This window comes from Apteryx mantelli, chromosome Z (assembly GCF_036417845.1).
Source record: "Apteryx mantelli isolate bAptMan1 chromosome Z, bAptMan1.hap1, whole genome shotgun sequence".
Lineage (NCBI taxonomy): Eukaryota > Metazoa > Chordata > Aves > Apterygiformes > Apterygidae > Apteryx > Apteryx mantelli.
This window is the reverse complement of record NC_090020.1, coordinates 58,103,379-58,126,958: the sequence shown is the minus strand read 5'-3', so window position 1 is coordinate 58,126,958 and position 23,580 is coordinate 58,103,379. Positions and strand designations below refer to the sequence as shown.

The 23,580-nt window shown below is 37.7% G+C and overlaps 1 protein-coding gene across 1 annotated transcript in view; it reads left to right on the top strand.

The window, feature by feature from the left end:
- MSH3 (mutS homolog 3) overlaps nucleotides 1-23,580 on the top strand; it is a 109,766-nt gene that overhangs the window by 7,359 nt on the left and 78,827 nt on the right. Inside the window, exons 5-8 of the mRNA XM_067316741.1 lie at nucleotides 981-1,097; nucleotides 1,873-1,992; nucleotides 3,581-3,727; nucleotides 4,721-4,887. Coding sequence (XP_067172842.1) covers nucleotides 981-1,097; nucleotides 1,873-1,992; nucleotides 3,581-3,727; nucleotides 4,721-4,887 — 551 coding nt within the window. The remainder of the gene's footprint in view (nucleotides 1-980; nucleotides 1,098-1,872; nucleotides 1,993-3,580; nucleotides 3,728-4,720; nucleotides 4,888-23,580) is intronic.

Below are 23,580 nucleotides of genomic sequence, written 5' to 3'. Positions count from 1 at the left end.
TGAAACTGCATGTATTCAGTTATGAAGTGTGTTCAGACGTTGCATCTAAATATGCCAGATCTCTAAGAACGGGGAAGTACTCTCCAGGAAACATCACTTAGAATTTAGTTCAAAATGTTTCATAAAGAGCTTTTTCATCCTCTGACCCAAAATCATCACCACCAATTCAGCCTTTGATCTGAGCTATTTCCACACTTAAGACTGATGAGAAGCTTATTACTATTTAGTTACTGGGAATTCATTTTCCCAATCAACTTTGTACTGTTTATTTTATCTACTCATTTGCTACTACACTTACAGTCCAGAAGTAGAAATATATTATCCAGATGCATAATTCAGTGTTTCACTGTAGTTCCTATTTAAGGAACCACTTTCTCTAGTTAATGAACATCCACCTTCTTGTCTAGGGTAGAAAAGCAAATACAAATTATACACTATAATGTTATATTTTAACAAATGTTGTCATTCTTTTTCAAAGAAGTATTCAGCTTCTACAGCTATTTGATATTGAAAATTCAGTATTTGATTGATTAACTGGCTAAGATACATCACCTTTATAACCCCAAGGAAAATAACTTCCTTCTGTCTGCATTTTGGGTTTTGAGGAAATTGGTTGGTCCTTTTTTGAGTTCTGTTGCAGAAAGCACGTGTGCTCTGTGTAGATGTCTTCCATCACCGTGGTTAAGATCAAGGTGCAGTGAAATAATTTGACCTGTGAAGTCCGTGATCCTGGAGCCCCCTGTTTGTGACAGGATGCTGGGACTGGAGGGTGGAGAGGCCCAGCTCTTGTTTTGGGCTTTGTCCTGTAATGTTTTAGTTTTGTTACTGGACTTTTAATCATAGTTGTGAATCAATATTGTAACATAGGTGAACATCTGAATGGCATTTTGATGTGTTTGTGCTTGTAGAAGTTCTGTTGTAACTGTAGTTAGTGTAGATCACCTGAATTATCAACTAACTCTTCTTTTTGTACTTTGCAGATTGCAGCTAGAGAACTAAACATTTATTGTCATCCAGATCATAACTTTATGACTGCCAGTATACCAAGCCACAGACTGTTTGTCCATGTGCGGAGACTTGTAGCAAAAGGATATAAGGTCCTCTCTGGCTTTTATTAAATGCTATTTAGTACAGGATAGCACTGAAATGATTTGCACTTACTGTACTAGAGTCTCATTTGAATTGACAAGTGTGAAACTCATTATCAACTGTTTTTGCAATTAAAATGTTAACTTACCTTTGTTTCAATTTTTCTGTTCAGGGAGTGTCATGGATTTAAGTAGATTCAATCTTCCTCTGTTGTTCTTACAGAAAAATAGCTTCATATTTTCTGTAACAGTTCTTTCTCTCAGTGACTTTTATATCAAGCCTTTGCATTTGATAAAGAGAAATCTATCTGTCCCCCGTTCTTTTTCGTCCTTCCTCAAACACTTCTATTTTGTATCCCAGCTGATACTTTTTCCCCCTCTTCTCTTGCCTGTTGTTGATCTCTCCCTATAGGTCTGTGGCTTTTTGTTGATACCTGTTGTTTCGTGATGTTGAATTTTACTGCTTACAAGAAAAGGACTTGTTGCATTTAAATTGATTGCAGCAGCCTTACTTTGACAAGTGATGAACTCTAGCTAAAATTGTTTCAAAGTAGGACAAGAAGCACAGGGGCAGTTGAGAGGGTAGTTTGAAAAGAACAGAGAAGGAAAAGCTGTGGCTTATTAGTCTCTGTTAGTAGGATTGATGTTAGCCTTTGCTCTCCCTGTTCAGCTTTAATGGTACACTTGCTGTTTGCATTTCGTAGGAGATCACCACATTTGTCAAAATAAAGTTATCTTTTATCTGGGAGCTAACACTACTTCTTGTCTGTGTGTCTGCCTGTAGGTTGGAGTAATAAAACAGATGGAAACTGCAGCCCTGAAAGCTGCTGGAGAAAATAAAAGCTCTCTCTTCAGCCGGAAACTGACTGCTCTCTATACGAAATCTACACTTATTGGAGAAGATATCCTTTTCACCTGAGTTTGGCTTCAGACTCTAAGCTTTGGTGTATGAGATACTCATGTTCCACCTAAAAGACAATTCTAGTATTATAGGATTTAGTGGCTGGCAGGTGACATAAGAATAATTGACCTGGCAGCAGGAAATGAAGTTCCTTTAGTTTTATATTGTGATAAAACATCACCCAGACTTTATAAAGAATTTAATCTTTTCAGGGCGCTAGGTTTGTTGCAAAACTGTAGAGTTTGAGTTTCCTGCAGTTATTTGCCTAAGTCATTTTCCTAAGCTGGAGTGGATTTCTCAAGTCTGCTGTGTTCTGTGGGTCTTGCTTTCAACTAGGTATTTGACTAGGTTGAGAGTGTATAGCATTAGTGATTCAAGAGGGCTTGAAGGAAGATTTGACTTCTTAGTGTCAACAATTTGCTTTAAGTGAAAAGAAGGTACTAAAACCAATGGACTATTAAAATCTGGCTAGGAAATTTCACTCCTAAGTCTTGTAACAAAGGAAATGTAAGAAACAGATGAAAAGAGCTTTTGATTAGTGAAGTTGTTTTCTTAATTTCTTTCCTTCCAATCTTTGTTTTTCTGTTTCCTGTCTTATTCCCTACTGTTTTTTCTTTAATTTCTCAGACTAGTACTTGCTAGGTACCAAGATCTAAAAAGAAAACTTGAGCTAAACTGAATTGCTTTGAGCTTACTGTGAGCTATCAGTAGCTTTTGTCCAGCCTTACATTGGGGTTCTCATCAAGTTCTCCTTTCTTGTGCCAAATCCCTTTCTCAGCTGCTTTTTGTGGGCTTTAAAACAATGTTCAGGTTTGCTGCTGGTTCCAAAGTCCTACCAGGGAAGGGGAAAAGGAATGTTAAATATCACGTGTTTCCCATTCGTTTGTCAGATTAATGACTTTGAGGTTGTACTTAGGGATAGAGTTTTTCCCATACATCAGAGAAGCAGGTTGCTCCTCAGTACTTTGTAGAAAAAGGCAATATAACACAATCCTGGGTTTTTATTTTAGAATTTCTAGTGTGCATACAGATTCTCTTGTGGTGATTGCCAAGTTGGATGAAAGCAGTTTCAGCAGTATGACCCAGGCTGATGGACTGATACGCAGCAAGTTTTCAGTGAGATTAACCTGCCGCTCCTGCTAAGACGTAGACTTTTGCTTGAATCAAGATATTGCCTGCTTTTTCTGGTTAGGTATATGTGGTTTGTGGCTATTAAGTCAAGGTGACACTTGTGGAGTAAGTCATTTAAATTGACAGTAGGCAGTTTAAGTTTTGGCATAACTATTCTTGCATTGAATTAGGAGACCCGCAGACATAGCAGAAATCTGTGCATCTTGCACCTGGCTGTAACATGAAGACAGCCACTGAGTTCAGTCCTGGTGCTGACAGTCATCTGAAGTTCACTGGGATCATACTAGGAATCAAACTGATACAGAAAAAGGATGTGTCTCAGTCAAACAGACCTTTAGTCTGGAAGGACCAATGCAGAATCTAGTTGAGAAGGACATAAGTCTAGAAGGACCTATGAAAAATCCACCAAAATCTGTGTGTGCTATAAGTTACTTTTTTTTTTTTTTAACACTTGTTACATGTGAACCCTTTGCTGAAGCTAGATGATTCTGTAGATGTCGAAGAGGTAACAACAATGGACGTCCCTGATAACTACCTCCTCTGTATCTGTGAAAATGGAGAAAACTTAAAAGACAGGAAGAAAGGTGACATTGTTATAGGCATTATGGTAAGTTAGTTTCACAGAAGAACTGGCGTTTTAGGGTTTGAATTTTTTTTTTTTTTTTTTTTTGAGAGGTGGGTGGTTATCTTCTTCCATTCTTGAATCTTTTCTCTTTCAGGATTTTTTTTTTCTTTGGTAAGAGGTCTAGTTTATAAGAAATCATCCAGGAGTGTACTGTGGTAGCTTAATATCTGAAAACTTTTGAAAAGGTTTGGAGTTGATAGTTGGGTATTTCTGTTTTGTTTTGTTTTGTTTTTTTCCTCTGCCATAATCTCTTGAAAGCATAGCTGTGTTTTAACTAAATACAGGAAAACTGTTAGTTCAGGTGCTTTATTACTGTTAAAGTTTAAGCATTTGTAGGGATGGTATTTTAAAACATGCAAGCACTTTTTTTCTCTACAAAATATCTTTAGAGGAAGAGACTGATGCAGTCATTACTGCTTACACTGTAGATTTATATTCTCTTTAATAGCGAACATTAAAAACTAAAAAATGTGAAACAGGCAAAATAAAATGAAATAAGTACAGTAATAACTAGAGCCCTGTCTTAATTCATTAATTTGCAAGCATCTTGATTGTGCTTGTATTTGAATGTCACACTGCAGTTGTGGGGGGGGGGAAGCATGTGCTAGGAAGGCAATTGGTTTCCACACAGAACTTCATATGCCTTTCACAGACATCCAGATATGGAGATTTGCATAGTTTTTAATAGTAATATAATCTGAGCAATGATGGACTGATGATAACAAGAGCATGTTAACATTTTTTAAGGTATTGTTATCATCTACAAATACAAAATTTTGGTAGTCTTTCAAAGTTATTACTATATGGAAAACAATCATATTTTTGTCTGCCACTTTTGCTAAGTGTGTGGGTGATGGGGTCTATCATTTTTGTACTATACACCACAAATTTTCTTTCTGGTTTCACAGTTTGAGTCACTGAAGCTCTCCTTGAAACTTTAAGTACTCAATGTGTATATATTATTTTATTTGACAGGCAGTCCAACCAACTACTGGAGAAGTCATTTTTGACAGTTTTCGGGACTGCGCATCTCGCTTAGAATTAGAAAGTCGGGTTTTGCGCCTGCAGCCAGTTGAACTAATACTTCCATCCAGCTTGTCAGATCAATCTGAAAAGCTTGTCAACAGTATAACCTCCATGAGGTATGTTCTGTGGGGATTTTGTTGTTGTTTGTTTTTTGCCTTTGTTTTTAATTGCAGCATAGCTATTATTGAGATTTAGGTGTAGAAGCAAGCACTGATGCATAGTTCTGTAAAGGCCCTTTTGGGAACATCTGCAGTTTGCTCCTGGGTTGAAAGTTCCCCAAACCCCTGAGTTGTGAGCGCTCAGTGTTGATTTGTATCTAGACAGAAATTCACAGCTTCTGTCTCAGGCCTGCAAAAGATTTATGTGCCTGGACATCTGTTCTTATTTGGATTATCTTGCACACCTCCCCTCCCCTCCAGTCCTGTGATCTGTTGGATTTATTTCAGTGCTGATGCATGTATCTTTGGGATCTGAAAGTGGTGTTTTGTGGCTGCTGTTATTTTTTGTCATAGCCTTAAAATCTCTAAATGGCATGGAACTCTTTTCTATGTGTGGGAGGGTTTTTTTTTTTTTTTTTTTTTTACTTTAATGTAGATGGAATGAAATACCAGTTACAAATGTTTTTTTATACCTATTTGTCCTATTAGACTATCTTAAATTTGGATAAGATTTGAAGTATTATGGCTGATCTTCCATTTATATTTTGAGTTCTGTTTGTGTATTTCAAGGGTAAAGTTACATATTTTCAATGTCAGTTTTACAGTGGAATAAAACCAGAATAGGCCATAATTTGTAGGATGATAGATTAAGGGACTAAAGCAGTCTTCTGAACATATGTGGTGGACTTGCAAAATCTTGCAGATGAAATTTTTGTGAGAAAATAGTAGTTTTTCACTTTTTTTTTTTTTAAACATCCAGCTCTGGACTGTAGAGAACTGGCTAAGAGCTTGGCTTGTCCATTTTGAGTGAATAATTGAAAAGAAGAACATTTTTCCTTCTGCCTGTTGACAAGACCGGAGCTAAAAGAAGCCAAGGAAAAATGTTTGTATTATGTAGGCAAAATTTTGCCGGGGAGTAGAGGTATCGGCACTTCCCACACTGTAAAACTAGACAACTGCATCATTGTCGTGTGGGTGACAGATTGTCACCTCTTCACCTTTGACCGGCTCATTTGACTCTGCCCGTGCCATCATCTTGGGCTTCCTGGAATGCTCCCGACTGCTGAGCTGCTTAACCGGTCTGGTCCATGAGTGTTGTCTTCCCCAGCTGCCAGTGTAATCTTTCTTGCCCCCTCTGCAAAGGAAAAAAAGTTGACGTGACGTACTGGGGAGGCAGCCATCTCATCAGGGAAAGCTGATTTCCTGGCACATTATAGGAGCTCGTATAGATGCTGCTGCACTCGGCTGTCGAGCTTTCAAGGGCAAGTGTGTATGAGAGGCAAGACTGAAAAAAGGGAAAAGTGGAAACTTCTGATTCTGTTTTAGGGATCTTCAGAAAAAGTAGCTTGTATTCAAGCGGTGTGCTCAACGCTGTTGAGCTGAGCAGTGGAGTTGTGATGCCAAAGCTTGTGTGAAGTGTGCTCCTGGTCATACCAGGTCCCTCTTTCCCACAGCTCCTTCACAGACTGCAGAGCCGGAAGGAGTTAAAAAGTCTCCTCTAATTAGACTGAGTATTGAGCAAGCAAAGTCAATGTGTTTCCTTGCAGTAAAATGGTTTGTTAAGACTTGGGCAAATAAAATATCAGATTAGGAAGTAACAAATGTTTTCCACTTGTCAACAGACATAAATTTTTACCTCCATAATCCTGTTACTTTAATAACTTTTTCTCTTTTACAAATCAGTTCTATAGGAGTATGCACAAAAATACCTCTAAATTTACCATGATGAAGAAAAAAATTGTTCTTTTTTTCTTTACCGCTAATTTGCTTGTTCCTTTCAGCTGTGCCATGACAACTTCTTAACTAAATTCTTCAACATGAGCATTCATTTTAGTACTGATTTTATACATGAAGAAAAACTAAATACTCCAGACTGAAAAGAAAGTTAGTGTTGTGCACTGATAGGAGTTTTGTCAAATTTTGAGGAAATCAAAACTATATAATAAATGGACAAAGTAAGCTCATTTTTCAGAAACGAGTATTTTAGTTGTGCAATAAAGCTGTTTTGATACAGGTTTGAGAGAGCAGGTGTGGGTTTTTTTTGTTTTTTTTTTTTTGCTTGTGCACAGCTGATACATTAATAAGTATCTCCTCATTTCTGTTAGGAACAAAAAATACCTATATATTAGCTGATTTTGTGAACAGATGTTAATTTTTCTTTTTCTTTCTTTGCCCATTCTGTTAACTACCCAGAGAAAATTAATTAAGCAGCTCTTTAGTCTACGTGTCCTTAATTACTTGGAAATGACAGAAATTAAATGCCTTAACTTCAGTACACTTCAGTAGCCTCATTTCAAAAACAACTGCTTATGGATTTTCTTGTGTTAAAGATTTAACCACTAGAGGGCCTTGCAGTATTTAATATTAATTTAAGTGGTTCCAATATGCTCCTTTTCTGTATTTTTAACTAGGCTCCGTTTTTTTATAATTGTTTTGATGCTGGCAGTAATTTTATTCTCATACCTACTGAGTGGACTAAAGTACTCCTTTTTGGTTGTTATGCATTACCTATCACGTTCTTTGACTTCATCTTTTCTAATAACTTTTGGTGAGACACATCCCTTAGCTTAGAGAGGTTTCGTTACATAATTCTTCAAAGACCTTTCTGGCTAAAACCATGGGAACTAGGATCTTCTGTTTCATGAAGGCTCATCGTCCCTTTGTGCAGGCATATTGGAGTGGAAAGCACTGCATTTATGAAAACAGGGTACAGATGGGAGAGAAAACTAATGCCAGGAGATGTACGGGTTGGAGCGGTTGGCAGCAGTATGTCCAGTCAGCAGACAGACCCGGCAAGCGTCGTGTGAGAACTTCTCCAGTGGATGCCCGAGTAACTCGGGGGTGGCGTGGGCTACGTCACTGTGTGCTGATAATTAAGCTATTTAAATAATAATTAGTTAAAATAAATTATCACAGCTGTAGGAGAGCAGACATAGTCTGGTTTAATGCCTGGTTACACTGACAGAGTTGAAAGTATCTGTGTGATTTCCTTGGGGGTTTTTTGGGGTTTTTTTGGTTTTTGTTTTTAATACAAAGACCAAATCAGAATAGTGTGTACTTGCCTCTTTCTTATGTGTATTATGTATGTTTTATTTTTTTATACTAATTTCCTTCTTATAGAGTTATGTATTCTTCTCTTTTTCTTGCCACCACAGGTATGTCCAGGCTCAGTAATGCCATTCACAGTATTTACTGGTGCTTGTCATTTGGTATTGTGTACGTTTTCACAGCCGAATTTGGAGAACTTTATGATAGTAAAAATTATTTCTGTGGACTAATGTAAAATAATTGTTAAGAATTTTGAGTCAGAAATGAAAGTGCAGATAAAATATATAATGGAAAATGGTCTTTTTCTTCACTTTTGAAGTTATATGCAGTACAGTGATGATAAAAAGTTAGATCATGTCGCAGACGAGTGCAGAAAGTTGTTTGGCACAGTTGTATGTGGCTGAAAGCAGTGTCTCACAATAGGTAGAATGAGGCAGCTTTTATAGTAAGCAAGAAAGAAGTATATGGCTTGCAGAATAAGCGGAAGAGCTGATCGCATTTCTTAAGTGTTCCCTGTCTAAATTTAGGCATGGACGTTAATGTAATGAACAGTAAATGAAGATAAGTGCTACTGTAATAAGATTACTTAACTGTTCATATGATTTGTGCATTGGCTGGAAATTTAATTTTTTTTTTGTTTTTCTTTTTTTTTTTTGGTCATATGAAGCCAGTTTAGTTAAACTGCATCTTAGAGAAAAAAATCCAAGCCTTCTGAATCAATAGGCATTTTACCATTGATTTAAATGAAGCCAGACTCATCCATCTTTTTATAAAGATTTTACTTAACCATTTGGATTAAACTGCAGTGTTCATTTTCCAGCTTAAGTAAGCTTTGGAAGATCTGTGCCCTGTGGTGCAGATTTGTGTAACAAAATATTTTTCTGGGTACTTTTCCCCTTGGTAATTATCTCTAAAACTCATGGAAGCAAATGTACAGAAATGTGTGTCACAACTGATGTGACTTGGTTTTCATGTTCATTTTCTTCCAGCATGTTGCTGTTTCTGGTGGTAAATGAAATGGTCCTATTGCCAGTGTCATGACAGACCCTGTCCGTAAGAATTAATAACTAAAAAGTACTGTTCAAGGACGCTGAACTGGAGGTCAGCTATGGTGGAGAGCTTTCCTTTAAAAGCAAAGCATAAGTTAAAAGTAGATTATGGAAACTGGTTCAGAACAAACTGTTCCGGCAGGTGCACTTCTGGTCCTGAAGAGTTAGTAACATCTGCTGGAAGTGTTGGCCTGGCTCAAGGAAAATCCTGTAATGCTTTTGGTTTCTTTTTGTCTAGGAGACTATGAAAATGTTATTTCCTGCAAGACGTATTTGTTCTTACAGGAGAACGCTGTGTTTTGGACCTCAAGCCTCTTCCTGATCCAGGCTTAATACCCATCCTTCTTGACATATTGGTTGCTTTAAAAGTTGGGCTGTACTGTTTTTCCTGAAATAATTTTTGAGGCTCCTTTCCCTTTTGGTTATTCTTGTTCTTCACATGTGCCCCTTTTTTATTTCATTGGAAATTATGTTACTCCCCTCCAACACATGTTAAGAGTGCCCCAGTGATGCTCCTTACGGTTCTTTCTATTTGCTTTTTTTTATGCAAACACTGGTAATTTTTCATTCTGTAGCATTGCTTCAACACCATGTAAAAACATGTGGTTCACAAATATTTCGCTTTCAACTCCAAATTATCATTTCACCCAAGTTTGCATTGTGTTATTGTGTTTTGGTTTTTGTTTTTTTTACATACTTTGTTAGATGTCCAGCCAATAATTTAAAATCAAGATGATGCGATAACTAACTTCCTGTCTATGCCCACAGATTTTTCATTTTACTCTGTTTGCAGACCGTAATGTTGTCTTCCTAGTGACTTGGGCCTGTAATCTCTGAGGCATTTTTGACTCAGCCTTCAATCATACGCTGCTTTATTAGGCTGCAGCTAGATTTGCTGTTTGTTCCTCTGTAATATGTCTAAGATTTTTCCTTCTGATTATGGCATTCATGTTTCTCTTTTTGCTTGAATATGTTGTATTGTCTTTGGCCTGGAGTTTGTGTCCTGGAATTTCCTTGTGTCTCAAATCCATTGAGAGCTTCGATGCTAAAAGCATCCTCCCAGCTTGCTGATATGATCAGATCACCCCAGGGCTGAATCCCTTGAATAACTGATTTCCCATCATTACATGCAACACAAGCTTGCTTTCTTTTTGTGTTTAAGGACTTCAAGCTTCAAGCTCTTTCTGCTTACACTAAGTCAGTGAAGTGCTGAGTATCCCTTCTGATTTATCAGTATCCTCTGCCTTTAACTTTGTGTCAGTTGTGATTTCTTGGGTACCTCTGCTGTTCCACGTGTGTTTTATTCTCCAGATTCAGCTGTCATGATTGCGTACCAACCCAAAGCCTTAGCGCTGGCTCGGTAGGTGGTAATCTTGACTGCTGTTTGTTTCTTATCATCCTGGCAGGATTTTGTCCACCAATTGTAGGTTAGCAGAAATCAAGGAAGAGACTTCTCTGCCCTTTTATTTCTAAGTTGCATGTTGCCAGAGTAGAACAGAACTCTGCTCAGGCTTCCCTGAAATGGGAAGTACAATTATCTCTGTAAATTAACTGGTGATGGGTATAGAAGTGAACTATAGCCAATTTATTACATGAATGGGTCAATAGTGCTATTCACTGCTAATTGTTCTCATGGATGGAGTTATGGATTTGGTATGTCAGTAATGAAGGAGTAGGAACTCAGCTGGAATGAGCTCTCTGAAACCTTCGAAGTGAATATAAAATGTGTCTGATTTTGTGGATCTTTATATATGGCTGATGGTGGTTCAGAGGATGCTTTTATACACTTAATTTTGAGAATTTTTTAAAACAGGAAGCAGGCATGTGCATATATTTATGTGGCTCAGCTGGTGAGATTTGTAGGTGAGCAAGGAGGGGAAGGCTGTGTTGAGACAGAAACAAGATACCAAAAGGTTACAGCAAGAGTAAACAGCATTGCAAATGAAATGGCTGAACAGAGGATTTAAAAGTATCTAAAGGGAGGGTAATCATAAAAACCAAGTGGTTTCATAGTTTGTATAGTTTGTAGTATTCCCATGGATTTTTAAGTGAAAGGCAAGCTGTGACAAACAGCTTGAGAATGTTTTGCGTAATGGAAGCTACAAGCAGTTGAATTTGCAGCAGGAAAAAACAACGTCTAAAAGCAGTGTGAGCTATTTGCTGTAAATTCAAAAAACAAATGCGTCACTGAACAGATGTTTACTGACTAAGGAGGCTCTTTGCACTGCCAATTCATGTCCTGGACAACTCAGCTGTATGGAGAGCTCTTTGAAGAATATTGGTCATGTTAGAGCTCGCTTGTTTGGAATAGATAGAAAAAAGCCAGCGTTTACCAAATTGTGTAATGACCTGAAAGAATTGTTGGACAATTTTTTCTAATAGATCTTGTTGCAGTTGTGAAACAGATGCTGTTCTCAATATTGTAGTTCTTTATTGTCTTCTATGGCATTGCACACGAGGGAATGTGGGGCTTAAATCTCTTCTGACAAGTTGCTTGTGTGTAAAGACTACTACTTTCACCACTGCCTGCCTTACTGCCCGTGACAGTTTGGGAAACAAGACAGGCATATGGCATCCTCTGGATGAAATTACTGGTTTGTCATGTGTGCAGAACTGTCGCGGGTAGAACATGGGGAGGAAGTCACAAAGCACTGTATCTGAACGCAGGGGAGCTTGCTCTCCGAGCACATTTCCCAACCTACGTGATATATTAGATTGAAAAAAAGTTAACATTATTTGTTGTAGTAGCAGCTAGGCTTTGCTGGCTCTGCCCAGCAGGTGTGGTTTTATAAATTCCTCCTGGCAAAAGGGAGGATGCCTGTAATGGTGAGCTTCCCCAGTAATTCACACCTGATTTGGGGGTGCATTATTTTCCACATGATTGCAAGCTGCATGGAAAATGTGTTGTGTTCAGCATCTATATTTGTGGTCTTCTTGCACTGATTAGCAATATTCATGTTCTTTTTTCAGCAGTTAAGCCAGAAATTATTAAATGATTAGACTGATATTGATGACTGCAAATTTTTACAGTCAAAAACCTTAACTTTTTAATAAAAAAACCCCACTTTATTGAAAGAAGCAAGAAAATTAAAACTTTTTCTCTTTTCATGCTGTGGGCCCTTTTTTAGCCAAGTCAAACCCAGCATTTTGTCTTTGCAACAATATATATATATATATATATATATATATATATATATTTGCATGTTTGAAGACAGTGTGTGTTGACAGACACTGAATTTGGTGGTTTTATCTGTGCCGTTTGCAATGAGATGTTCTTTTAAGTGTTTATGAATTTTGATATGGCCAACAGTGTGATTGTATCATCTCTTTGAAAGAGGAAAACTTAAAATGAAGAATAACAAATTTACGGTGTGCATGATATGTTTCATAATAAAGGCAAACTCTATTTGCAAATTCAACCTATGTTGTTTATTGTTAGATATTAAAGTTAAGTTTTTTCAGAAGCTGGATGATTTTAATTGGCAAATATGCCTATCACTAATACTCATAATTGCTTTACTATTTAAAAGCTCCATGTATATTGGTTTAGTGGAAACCTGCTAAATTGACAACCTTTCCATAAATATTATTTTCCCCTCATGCCTTCTTATACAAAAATTTTTGGTAAATACCATGCTAAAACTGCAGCCTTGCTCATGATAGTAGAGAGAAACGAGAGATTGTGTTTGTCAGGAATGAATTGTTTGCTTCCTACAAGAAGTGAGGGCTGAAGTAAAGTATATTTGCAAAAGTGTATCTTTGCAAATATATAAAATTGCAGTGTGGTCATTTTCCTTGCCTTCTGCATCATTATCTGATGGCTTTGCTTCTCATATTACTTCCCTCTATGTAGGATCCACTGTACGGGAAGAAAAGCATGTCTCTTTTAACGTTGCTGCCTGCCACCTCTGGTGTCTGCCCCTTCGTTTATTATTATAGGATAGGTCAGAAACTGCAGCAAGAGAAGGTGACCTGTAAGTAGTTCTGCTGCTTTGCGTCCTTTCTGGTTGGTACACTGTGGCTTTCTTGTTTCTCTCAGTCTATATTTATATACTGCTGAGTTCTCACTGCAGCTGTGGAAGTTTCTCAACCAGAGAAGGATGCTGAAGCTCAAAATTATGAAAATGGGGCTGGATGGGACTCTAAGGGCTCTGCACCTCCTTCTTTCCAGGAGATAGCACCATCAGGTTGGTGTGTTTCAGGCTATTAGGAAAAGAGATGGCAGCAAACAGAATTACTAATAATTAATTTTCCCCAGATAATGCACTACAATTATTTTCTTTACAATTACGTGACTTGGTAGTAATAAATTTCTAACTTTAATAACTACTAATTTGAAGATACAATTTTCATTTACATTTGAAATTTTTTGAACTTGAGATGGAGGTCACTGTTCTGATTAGAGAAACCAAAATGGCATTGTTATTCTGATATAAATCACATTAATAACTTAATTTCCAGTTTTCAGATAATGTAGGTATCATTCTCAGAAGTGAATATTTACTAATGGAAGTTTGCTTTGCTGATAAGCTAGTATAAAAGTTACGTGTGTTGGGAGACTCCTGAGCTTGTGCATTAAGCAAGCACCCTGACCTTTCAGGGTTGTTTGCTTCCTGCGAGTGCTGCTAACATGTGCTGTGAGCTTCTCTGAGGTTGGCTCGAGATTACATGATAGAATGGGTGGTTATATCAGCCAGGCTTGTGTAAATTGGAGATTTGTACAACTGTTGTCAGTACAGAGACTGCGCGCTGCTGAGGTGAGTGGCGGGGAGGCAAGCTGACGGCGGAGGCCCTGCGCGCACACAGGCACGCACTTAAAATTAGCAGTTCTCTCACCTGTGTTAAAGCCCAGATAGAAACGACTTGAGTTGCAAAATTATTGAATGTCCCCGAAACTCCACTGACTGGTACTGGCAGCGCTCAGGTCTTTACTGTAAACCAGCCACTTGTTTAAGGTGGCTGGAACAAAAGGTAAAGGGCTTTTCTTCTTAACCCCCCCAAACTCCAACGCTGCCCTGCTTGTTGGCTGAGTATGGAGTCTTGTGCTGTATGTAAACGATGTGCTGTTGGTTTTCTTTTCCTCTGCAGCTTGGCTTGAATAGATTTCCTGCCTTTTTTAGTGATGGGTAATACCTGGAGGAATCACTACCCAAAGGTTTCAGGTCAGGATATAAACTAAACACTATTTTGCATTTTTCAATTAGTTAATAATAAATAATATTAATTAAGAACATCAAGTCTTGGGCAAAAATATCCAGATGAAATTATTCAACTGCTGAAGACTGGTATTTTGCTCCTTTTTTGTTTTCTTTCCTTCTTTTTCTTATAACTCGTTAGAATAATGTGGTGTCTTAGACAAGGAATTCAGGAATGATTGCAGATTTTCTGCCTGAGTGCCAGGTATAATGATCTTTCAGCATAATTTGAAAACCGTAATGCATATAACTTCCTTTCAAATTTAAATTTAAGTGAGATGTTTTGGGCTTTATTTTGAACTTTCATTTTTTTCTGTTAAATTTTTTTTAAGTTTGTCTGTAATTCTGCAGGGTCATATATAGTAACTGTCAAGACGAGTCAGCCTTCATTAAGTGCGAGGTTTTCTTTGGATGCATATTTGCTAGGTGACATCTGCCAATTTGAGAACCAATTGAGTTTCTTCTGACAGAACTTGGTAGAGGCGTGCACAGGAGGAATTTTAGGCAGTTGTTTTTGCTCTTAAACTGTGATATGCACTTGTAGTAAATTGGAAGAGTAAAATTTCCCATTTCTACAGTTTCTTTGGAGTATCAGGGGTTCTCCAGCTGCAAACACAAATTGATGGATCAAAGTGCAAAATTTGTTACTATGTAGCTAATTTTGAGTGCTGATCAGTTTCCAGATAGGGGTCAGAATATTAGTTTCTGTAATGTAGACAAGGCATAGACAGATTCTTCCTGGAGGTCTTTCAGCTCTTCCATTCCCACGTCATCTGTGTGGAAAGTACAACCATCTGCTCCCTGACCTTCTCCCTGCGTCAGGCTGTCCCTGGGGGAGCTCCACATTTTCTCTCTTTCTCCAGTATAGCAGTCCAGCCTGACAAAGCAACTAGATTATCTTCTCATGATTTCCCTTTTGTTTTATTGTTAGTATATATGTAAGTATTTATTTATTATAAAAGGTTCTGAGCTTTCCTTAAACAAAGTTGAAAACCAAGCATGCCATGTCTTCACAGACAACAGGAGGATGTGTAAAAGCCTGAATAGAGCTAGATCCCTTCTTAGGAGCCATTAGCCTAAATGGATTTTTTTATACTCCTGGATGAAAAATGTGTGTATGGCCTTGCTGCTTGCAGAAGTGACATACTTTCTCAGTGTGGTCAATTTTGAATGTTCAGTGCTCCCAGTACATTTCCACAGCAATTCTCATGCTGATTCAAAAACAGCATTTATGTTTTTGACAGTCCTTGACAGGTAGGGTTGTGGTAGAAGTGTGGGAAGTTAGTTCAAATATTCAATATTCAGCTTTAACATTTTTTTTTTTTTTTTTAATCCCATGAAGAAGTTACTAACTTGAATCTGAGATTCTTTCCAGAAATATGTTATATTGTAGCCATCTGCTTTCAATTTTACTTATTTTAACAGCCTCACCTAGGAAACAGTTTCCTTTCTTGGAGAAAGTACTAAATGTTTTGCATATGTGAGTATAGGTTCCAGATAATTTTGAATGTTTTGATGGCCAGTGAAGTTTCAAATATATTAAGTAATAAATGCTTAGGAGATTTTTGCTCATGCTCAGCTCTGAAAGGGGTATTATTAAAATGGGATGGGAAACATTGTTAAGCACTGTACTTGATTTTGTTCAAATTGAATTTGGTCCATTACTTTTGGTGCTAGTGAATATACATGTTTGAATAAGATGCACACCAAACTGTTTTTCTCTGTCAGCTTGAGCCTAGAATGAGGTCGTAATAGTGAGTTTTAATGACAGTAGGCAGTGCTTTGACAGAAGAACAATGGTTATAATTTCACTGCAAGATCTGGTAGGTGGGAGGCTGTTCCAAAAAGATTAGAGGGCAACTTGCTTTAGAAGAACTGAAACAAAGAAAAGTGCTTTGTGCTCAAAAGGTTCTCCTGTTCAAAATGGGCAAAGTTTCATGTTCCTGTCAATCAAAACAAGTATGATCTGATAAGATGTGACCTTCTGGACCAAAAAGCAGTATGTTCACTTTTGAAAAGTATGTAATAGTGTGAAAGAGGTGTGGGGGTTGTCAACGAGTATTAGAAATGCTACCCTTTAAAACAAGATGATAGTCCAAAATTCACCATACGCATTTGTATTAGAGGTACAAAGCTCATTTTATTTCAAGGTCCATCTGTCATCTTTTTCCTACACTCTGCCTGTACAGAATTCTTTGGTGTCTTTTGGTTCTAGTGGCTCTCTTTTTGTTATTTTATTTATTGCTAACTTTTATGAAGCATTTGAATTTTTTTTTTTAAATCATTTGAGGAAAGGTTGCAATATTTTCAATGACAGAACATGTACTGCGGAGCTCAGTTTCTGTCCTCCACCCTGTGCCTGGCAATGTAGACTTTCTTTTACAAGTTCCTTTTGGTTAAAAAAAAAAAAAAAAGGCAGTGGTTTTCTTGAGAGTTCTGAGGGCCAGTTATCTCTATGTTACAAAATAATATAAAATAGTTACAAAATATGTTATGATATAAAGATTCTTAAGTGGTCACTGTAGATTTTATGGTTGAGTATAAATTATCTCAAGTATTTCTTTGTATGAACAGATTCAACAGTGTATTGCAGCAGAACATCATCTTTGTAAAAGTAAATCTGTTGGGATGGATTATAGCTAGCTTCTAGAAGAAATATATGAAAAGCAGATTAAAATGATTATATAAATTCCTGAATTACATTTCTGGTTTCTTTTCCAAATTGTTTTGTAGATGGGACTTTTCATTTTGACCCTGATGTTGCTTCTCTACATTAAATGTGTTTTCCCTAAACATTGATTTTGTTGTACTTTCCAGGGACAACAATTTTCTGCATGTTTCTAGTACGTGTCATGTACTAGAAAACTTTGGCATTCAGCTCCTGGTAGTTGTTTCACAGCCTGTCAGCTAGGTACAGAGAAAGAAGACATGGAAAAGAGTCTTCCACATCTGATTTTAGGACATGTAGCATAAATGTGGAATTTCTTTCACTTCTGTCACCTTTGCATTATTTGTCTTTGTAACTGTATTGTCCATGTGGGGTTTTAGAAATACTTGGATTTGCTTTTACCTTCTCTGGTCCACCCAGCTTGAGTTAAGGTTGGTTTCAAGCTGACTTACCAGCATCCAAGTGTTCAGTTCCTTCAAGGTCCTTCATGCTGGGTCACTGGGCTGCTCTGGCAGGATGCAGCAGCTTACCACATTCTCCTGTGTAAGGAAGAAGGGGATGATAAGCTGCATGGATTATTTTAGGGTCCAGAAATACTGGGGTCTTTATGGAGAAATTTCTGGTGACTATTAGCTGGTAAACTCTTTGGCATGCTGCCGTATGCTTGAACTCAGAGTCTTTCAAGAATTGTAGAATAGCATGCAGCATCTGGAATTTGTTGAACAGTCCTCTGACAGAAATGTACCAAAATGAAATCATCTTTCTAAAGAAGTATGTGCTAATTTGGTTGGAAAATTACATCCTTAAATTTATATAATTAATGTCAGAAAATCTAAGGCAAAAATGGTCACAAAGCAGTTAAACAGGACCGCAAAGCATGTCCAGCTATGGAGGACTGGATGGTGTGCAGAAGAGAGACAAGACATACAGTGGTCATCACAGGCTGTCATGAGCAATTGATTGGATGTGTGTCTTGATTCTGTCCTCGCACACACCTTGCTTCAGAAAGAGATATTTTCCATGGTAGGCTGTTACTGGGCGAGTATTTCATTACTGTTAATGTAGTATGGGAGATATTGGGGGGGGATGGGTACTTCTTTTTGTTTTGATTTGGTTTTGTTTGTGGGGGGGATGACTTCTGTTTGGTTTAGTTTGTGGGATTTTTTTCTTTAGTTTCTTACATCCTCCCAGTATCATGTTCTACATAGTACATGCAAAACATGGAGGGAAATATCGTTGGAAGCATAGAGAAGAAACTCTGCTGACTTGTACAGCAATTATACAAGCTGGTACACAACTACACGAGGTATTGAAAATCACTTTAATAGTGCTGTACGTAGGATGACAAAATGCTCTGTGTTGTCATTTTTCACAAGTAAATTGTATTTGCTTTGTATGTTTAATTGAAATGAATTCCTACTACATTAGAAGTTAGAGCTTTGACTTATTTGTTCCCCATCCTATTTGTGCATTTGTTGTTTATTCACGCTCATACGTGTTGGAGAGAATTTATATTTTTTCAGATAATTTTTTCAGCATACCAAGACTGTTTTGAGTTCTAGTCTGGTCTTCTAACATTCTTTGTAGTATCTTCAGCTTCATACCGTTTGCAATTTGACTGGAGTGTTCTTTCTTTCTGTTGAAAATACTGAATACTACCAGATGCAGGATTGAGCTTTATGGAACTTCACTGAACGCATTCTTTCATTTTGACAGTGAACCACTAATACCATTCTGAGTATTGTTCTCCAGCTATTTTTGTACCAACTCTTATGGTAGTTTATTGTAAATCATGTTTCTGTAGGTTGGTTATGAGAACACCATGTGAAATGGTACAAAATAACCTTACTGAAATCAGGCATGTAGGAAATCATCTGCTTCTCCTCTGTCTGTTCCTCTGCTGTAGAAGGAAATTAAACTGATTTGGTGGGTTTTTATTTCTCTTGACAAACCCATGCTTGCTGCTGTTCATATTGTTTTCTTGTAGGTGCTTATAAATAGTTCTGCAGAAGTTCATCTTTTCTACCGGCTTTCCATGAAAAGAATATGGTACATCTCATCCCATTCTTCAGATAGGCAGATGGAAAGATCCAGGAAAAGAAGTTTTGTGCCTATTTGTGGGTGTGGTAGCTGCTGGAGTGCAACTATGTGTTTTGTTCTGTAGTACCTAATTCTGCTCTCGCAGAAGGCATACTGTGCCTACACACCCCTCTGTCCTTTGCTTCTCTGATAGCCTCTTTGCTCTACTTCCTTAACAGCTCTGAGTTCTTAAAGCTCAAATAATGTTTTCTTACATCCTTTGGGCCCAGGCTCTTGGTCTGTGGGTATGTCTGGGGTTCTGCTCATCCGTAGCTCTGCTAAGGGGACTGGAAAGGAATCAAGACAAATGCATTGAGGAATGTAGATCATTCATGGATGACAGAAGACAAGCAAGGAGTTTTCCCCAAGTTTTTCTGTATGCATCTTTGTATATGTTAAAGTGTGTCAGAATTGCTTTCGGGCTTTCCAGCAGCTCCCAGCATAGTTAGGATTTGGGGAAGGGAGGTTTTGTGAGGTGGTGTTGGATGTAGTATATGGATAGCACATGTGTGGTAATTACTGTTTTGTTATTACAGACAGCAGTGATTTATATTATTTTGAGATTGACAGATGCTTAGAGAAGGTGACTTTGCTGCCAATTTCTTTGCAACAATATTGTCTCTGTCTCTGGTATCTCTGAAGATTGTTGAGAGCAAATGTAAGAAAGTGCTTTACTGTGTCTGGAGGAAAAAGCCACGCTTTCAAAAACATATATGCTCAGTGCCAAAAGAACAGCTGCCTGGAAATGTCATTGAGGCTTTGCCAGAGAAGCTAGTGAAACTCCATGCCAAGATTAACCAAAAAAAGGAAGAATGTTCTCCAGTTCTCACAAATCAGTTCAAAACTCAGGTCCCTGAGCTAGGAGCAAATTATGTAATAAAAGAATCACAATGATGAAAAACAAAGGAAAAGGCTATTATGTTTCTGCTAAGCCATGCTACATCTTAGTAAGAAAAGGCTGTACCAAGGTACTTTGTTATCTGAAAGGATTAACACATCCAGGTTACCTCGCTTAATGTGTAACATAGGCATTTTTTCCCCCCAGTGGCACACTGATGATCCTAGCAGGGTGGTCTGTGACAGATGCAGAGAAAATAGCGGTTTGAAGTATGGGAAAACTTAAATAACAGTTGTTGGTGCTTTATAAATCTGTGCCTGCCATTGGTAATAAAAATTCCTTACTAAATTTTAGGAGCAGAGATCCCCCTTACCAGAGTCTGTATCATTTATGAACTTGTGTTATGACATATGGATGTACGATCAGGTAGTGGCACCTGCTTCTGTGCATTTGAATAGCCCTACAGTGGAATGAGTAGGGCAGGGCAGAGTAGCAGCTGAAAGGTAAAATACTGGAACAATCAGCTTTTCTTAGGAGGGCCTCCCAAGCTTTACTGAAAAGTCAGTTTTGATGTGTTTATGTTATTGAGGAAGTCTTTAACAGTATTAGCACTTTATGCATGTTTATTTGTGAGTTGTAGAGCAACAATGAAGTGATTCCTGTTTCATTCAGCACATTGTGGTGAGCTCTTGTCTTTATATGTGGTGTCTTCCTTACAATGAATGTTTTTATTTTTGTTTTTTAAATGGTTCAGTTTCTTTAAGTGAGGTTTGTTTATGCTGTTTATCATAATTTTTCTTCAGCTGCTAGCATTAAGTTTTTTCTTTCCTTAAAAGCATTTTTTCCTCCCAAAATGTTGTAGGGAAAATATTTAAAATAAATCATTACACTTGATAAGCAATGAATCTTTAAGGTGGTTGCTTTGAGTTGTCAGATAAATGGAGGGATAAAAAACAATGATCTTGATGATTTTTGCGTTTTCCCAGTATGGTGATGGACAAATTAATACCTGCAGTAACAGAACTGTAGAACAATTTAGGTTGGAAGGCACCTAATATATTATATTATATACACATAAATGTGTGTGTGTGTATAAATGTATATATATGTGTATAAATATATACGAATATGTTAGGATTCCATCCATTATGCATCTGTTTGTGGACATCTTTGACTAGCCTCATCAGTGTCATGAGATCAGAAGGAATGCTTCATTTCAGAAGCACTTGAAAGATTATCAGTAAAATATTGGATGGGTTGCACAGCACTTCATTGTAGATGTTCTGACAAGAATGATGTTTACAAAAGTTGATTGTAAATTGATTTCTGATTTAACAGGCATTGGTAGCTGGAGAGAGACAGCATCAACTTATCTGTTTTGGCTATAATCAGAAAAATGGCCCATTAGTGGTCATGTGGCTAAATAAAGGGCAGACATAAAAACCTTCTGCAGCAAATTTTGCTTTCATACATTTTGATTAAAATCCAAATTTTTTCATAGGTTGTGTAGATACATATAACCTTCCACTTTTTCGTCTTTATCCAGAACATCTGATGCCTACTTTTGGATAGACAAGGTATCAGATATTTGTTTGAGAATGAGCAGATCTAAAATATAAAAATTATGGTATGGTGAGGATGTTTACAAAGCACTGAATTATTATCTCATTTAAATACTAATTCTATCTTGAAGTATCTCTCATCAACATAATTTATGAACAAAAGTACTACTGTAAGGAGTCACTCAAGCTATGCTAATTATTGCTATCATTTGCCAGAATTTATGCTAGAGAGCTGGATAAATTTGGTTAAAGGATTATGAAGGAAAGCCACAGGTTCATTAAAGAAAAAGGCACCCATTAACTATTATTTTAAAAGACGGCAGGTAGGACGAGGATCATCCAGTGAACTACCCCTGAAAACTCCCATTTTGACTTTGGTTCTGAAAGATGAACTCTGCAGACCTTGCTAAGGCTTACTGTTTTGAAGGCGATGTTATGAAAACACTGCCTCTTGTATAAGTAGAAACTGAAAAGAAAATGGTGCTTTAAAAGGATTTCCCCTATTTACCCACTGTCAAAACTAAAGAACCGCTGCCATGCAGGACTGACTGAAAGGCTTATACTCTGCCCTGCTCCAGATAACATTCAACACATTTAGAAAAGTTGAATGCTGAAGTGACGTTCTTGCAAAATGTTGTAGTGACTACGCATGCTAATTTAGGCCCCCTAGTAAAACAGGTGGCCGTGTTAGAGCAGGTCATTAGTGAAGGCTGGAGCAAGTGAAAGAAGCACGAAAGAAAATAGCTGACTGCTGGCAAAGGTTGAGAAACGCAGACTGATCGTCTTTCACGGAAATCCATTTGCCTTAAAAACGTTTGTATGTTCTGAGTAGGGCTGGGGCAGAGGCGAAGCCCAGTGGGTCTGAAGACTGAAAATTTGATTAAATCAGTCAGTTAAAACTAAGGCACTCAAAATAAGCAGGGGATCATCTAGTATGTGCTGTGAACAGAGCTGTGAGACTGAGGTAGTTTGACATGTATTATAGGAAAATAACTCTTGTTTTTGAGAGAGTTGGCCCTCAGAGAGGCACTGATCCTTTCAGTGGGGAATATGTGCAGTGTGATGCAGAAAACCTATCTGCTTGGCTTTTTTTGTTGTTGTTTTTGTGACGTTAAAAAAGATATTAATTCAATTGTGCCCATTGTCACAATTCCAATGTTCTAGGAGTATTCTGTTAATTTATGTCCCAGGGTAGTATGAGATTGGCACTTGGATACTCTGAAGCCAAGTAAATTTTACATGTATCTTTTACTGGTGGTTTTCTACTGGCCTCTTCTTTGGTACTCATTTTGTATGTATTTATGCTCAAAGGTTGTCATAATTATTTTTTTTCAATCAACATGAGTTTATAATGCTGTATTAACAGCTGTACAAACAGAATTGATACTGTGGCATCCAGTTTTAATTTCAGTGATCAGTTTAGAAAAAAAGCCAGTGTAGAAAGGTTGTATCTTGTGACCTCCCCTTCCCCCCCATTCTTCTCTGACTGAGATTTTGGCATCTTGGATGTACTAGTTGCTGCCTGAATTCACATAGTGAATGGCTTTTCACTGCCTAAATGACTAGGGAAATAAACGTACTGTTATTCTCTGCTGCGCCTGGTATTCAGAAAACATTGTGTTAGTGTATTAATAGCAACAGGAGCATTAAGAAAAGCTCTGGTCAGTTCCTCAACATGTAAGGAAAGCTGTTGATCTCATGAGCATTGCAATGAGTAAATATTTTTGCCATCATCTTGCATAAGCAGGCTGCGGTAGCAGGGACCAAATGAAATAGGCTGGATGAAATTCTGATGGATTGCAAAACTGCTCCGACTCCTGTTCCGGTGTAGTTCTCAATTACTTGCTGTCGGACTGGAAGGATGCACTGAATAGAGCTCGTCTGGCTTACTAGTGGAACAGAGTGTGTTTGCTACCTTTGCTGATGCTGCTAAGCCGGGAGGAACTGCAAGTGTGTTGGGAGGACAGGATTTTCATTCAAAACATCCTTGACAAACTGGACGAGTGGTATGACAAAACACAATGAGTTTCTGTAGGGATAAGTGCGAGATGCTGAATGTATGCAGCCACAGTCAACTTTGCAAATACAGAATAGTGAGCAGTATACAAAGGAGCAGTTTTACAGAAATGCAGGTTTAAAAGATTTCAAGCTGGACAGAGGTCATCAATGTCACGTTGTTTGAAAAAACTATGTTCCTTCTACTTACCGCTGA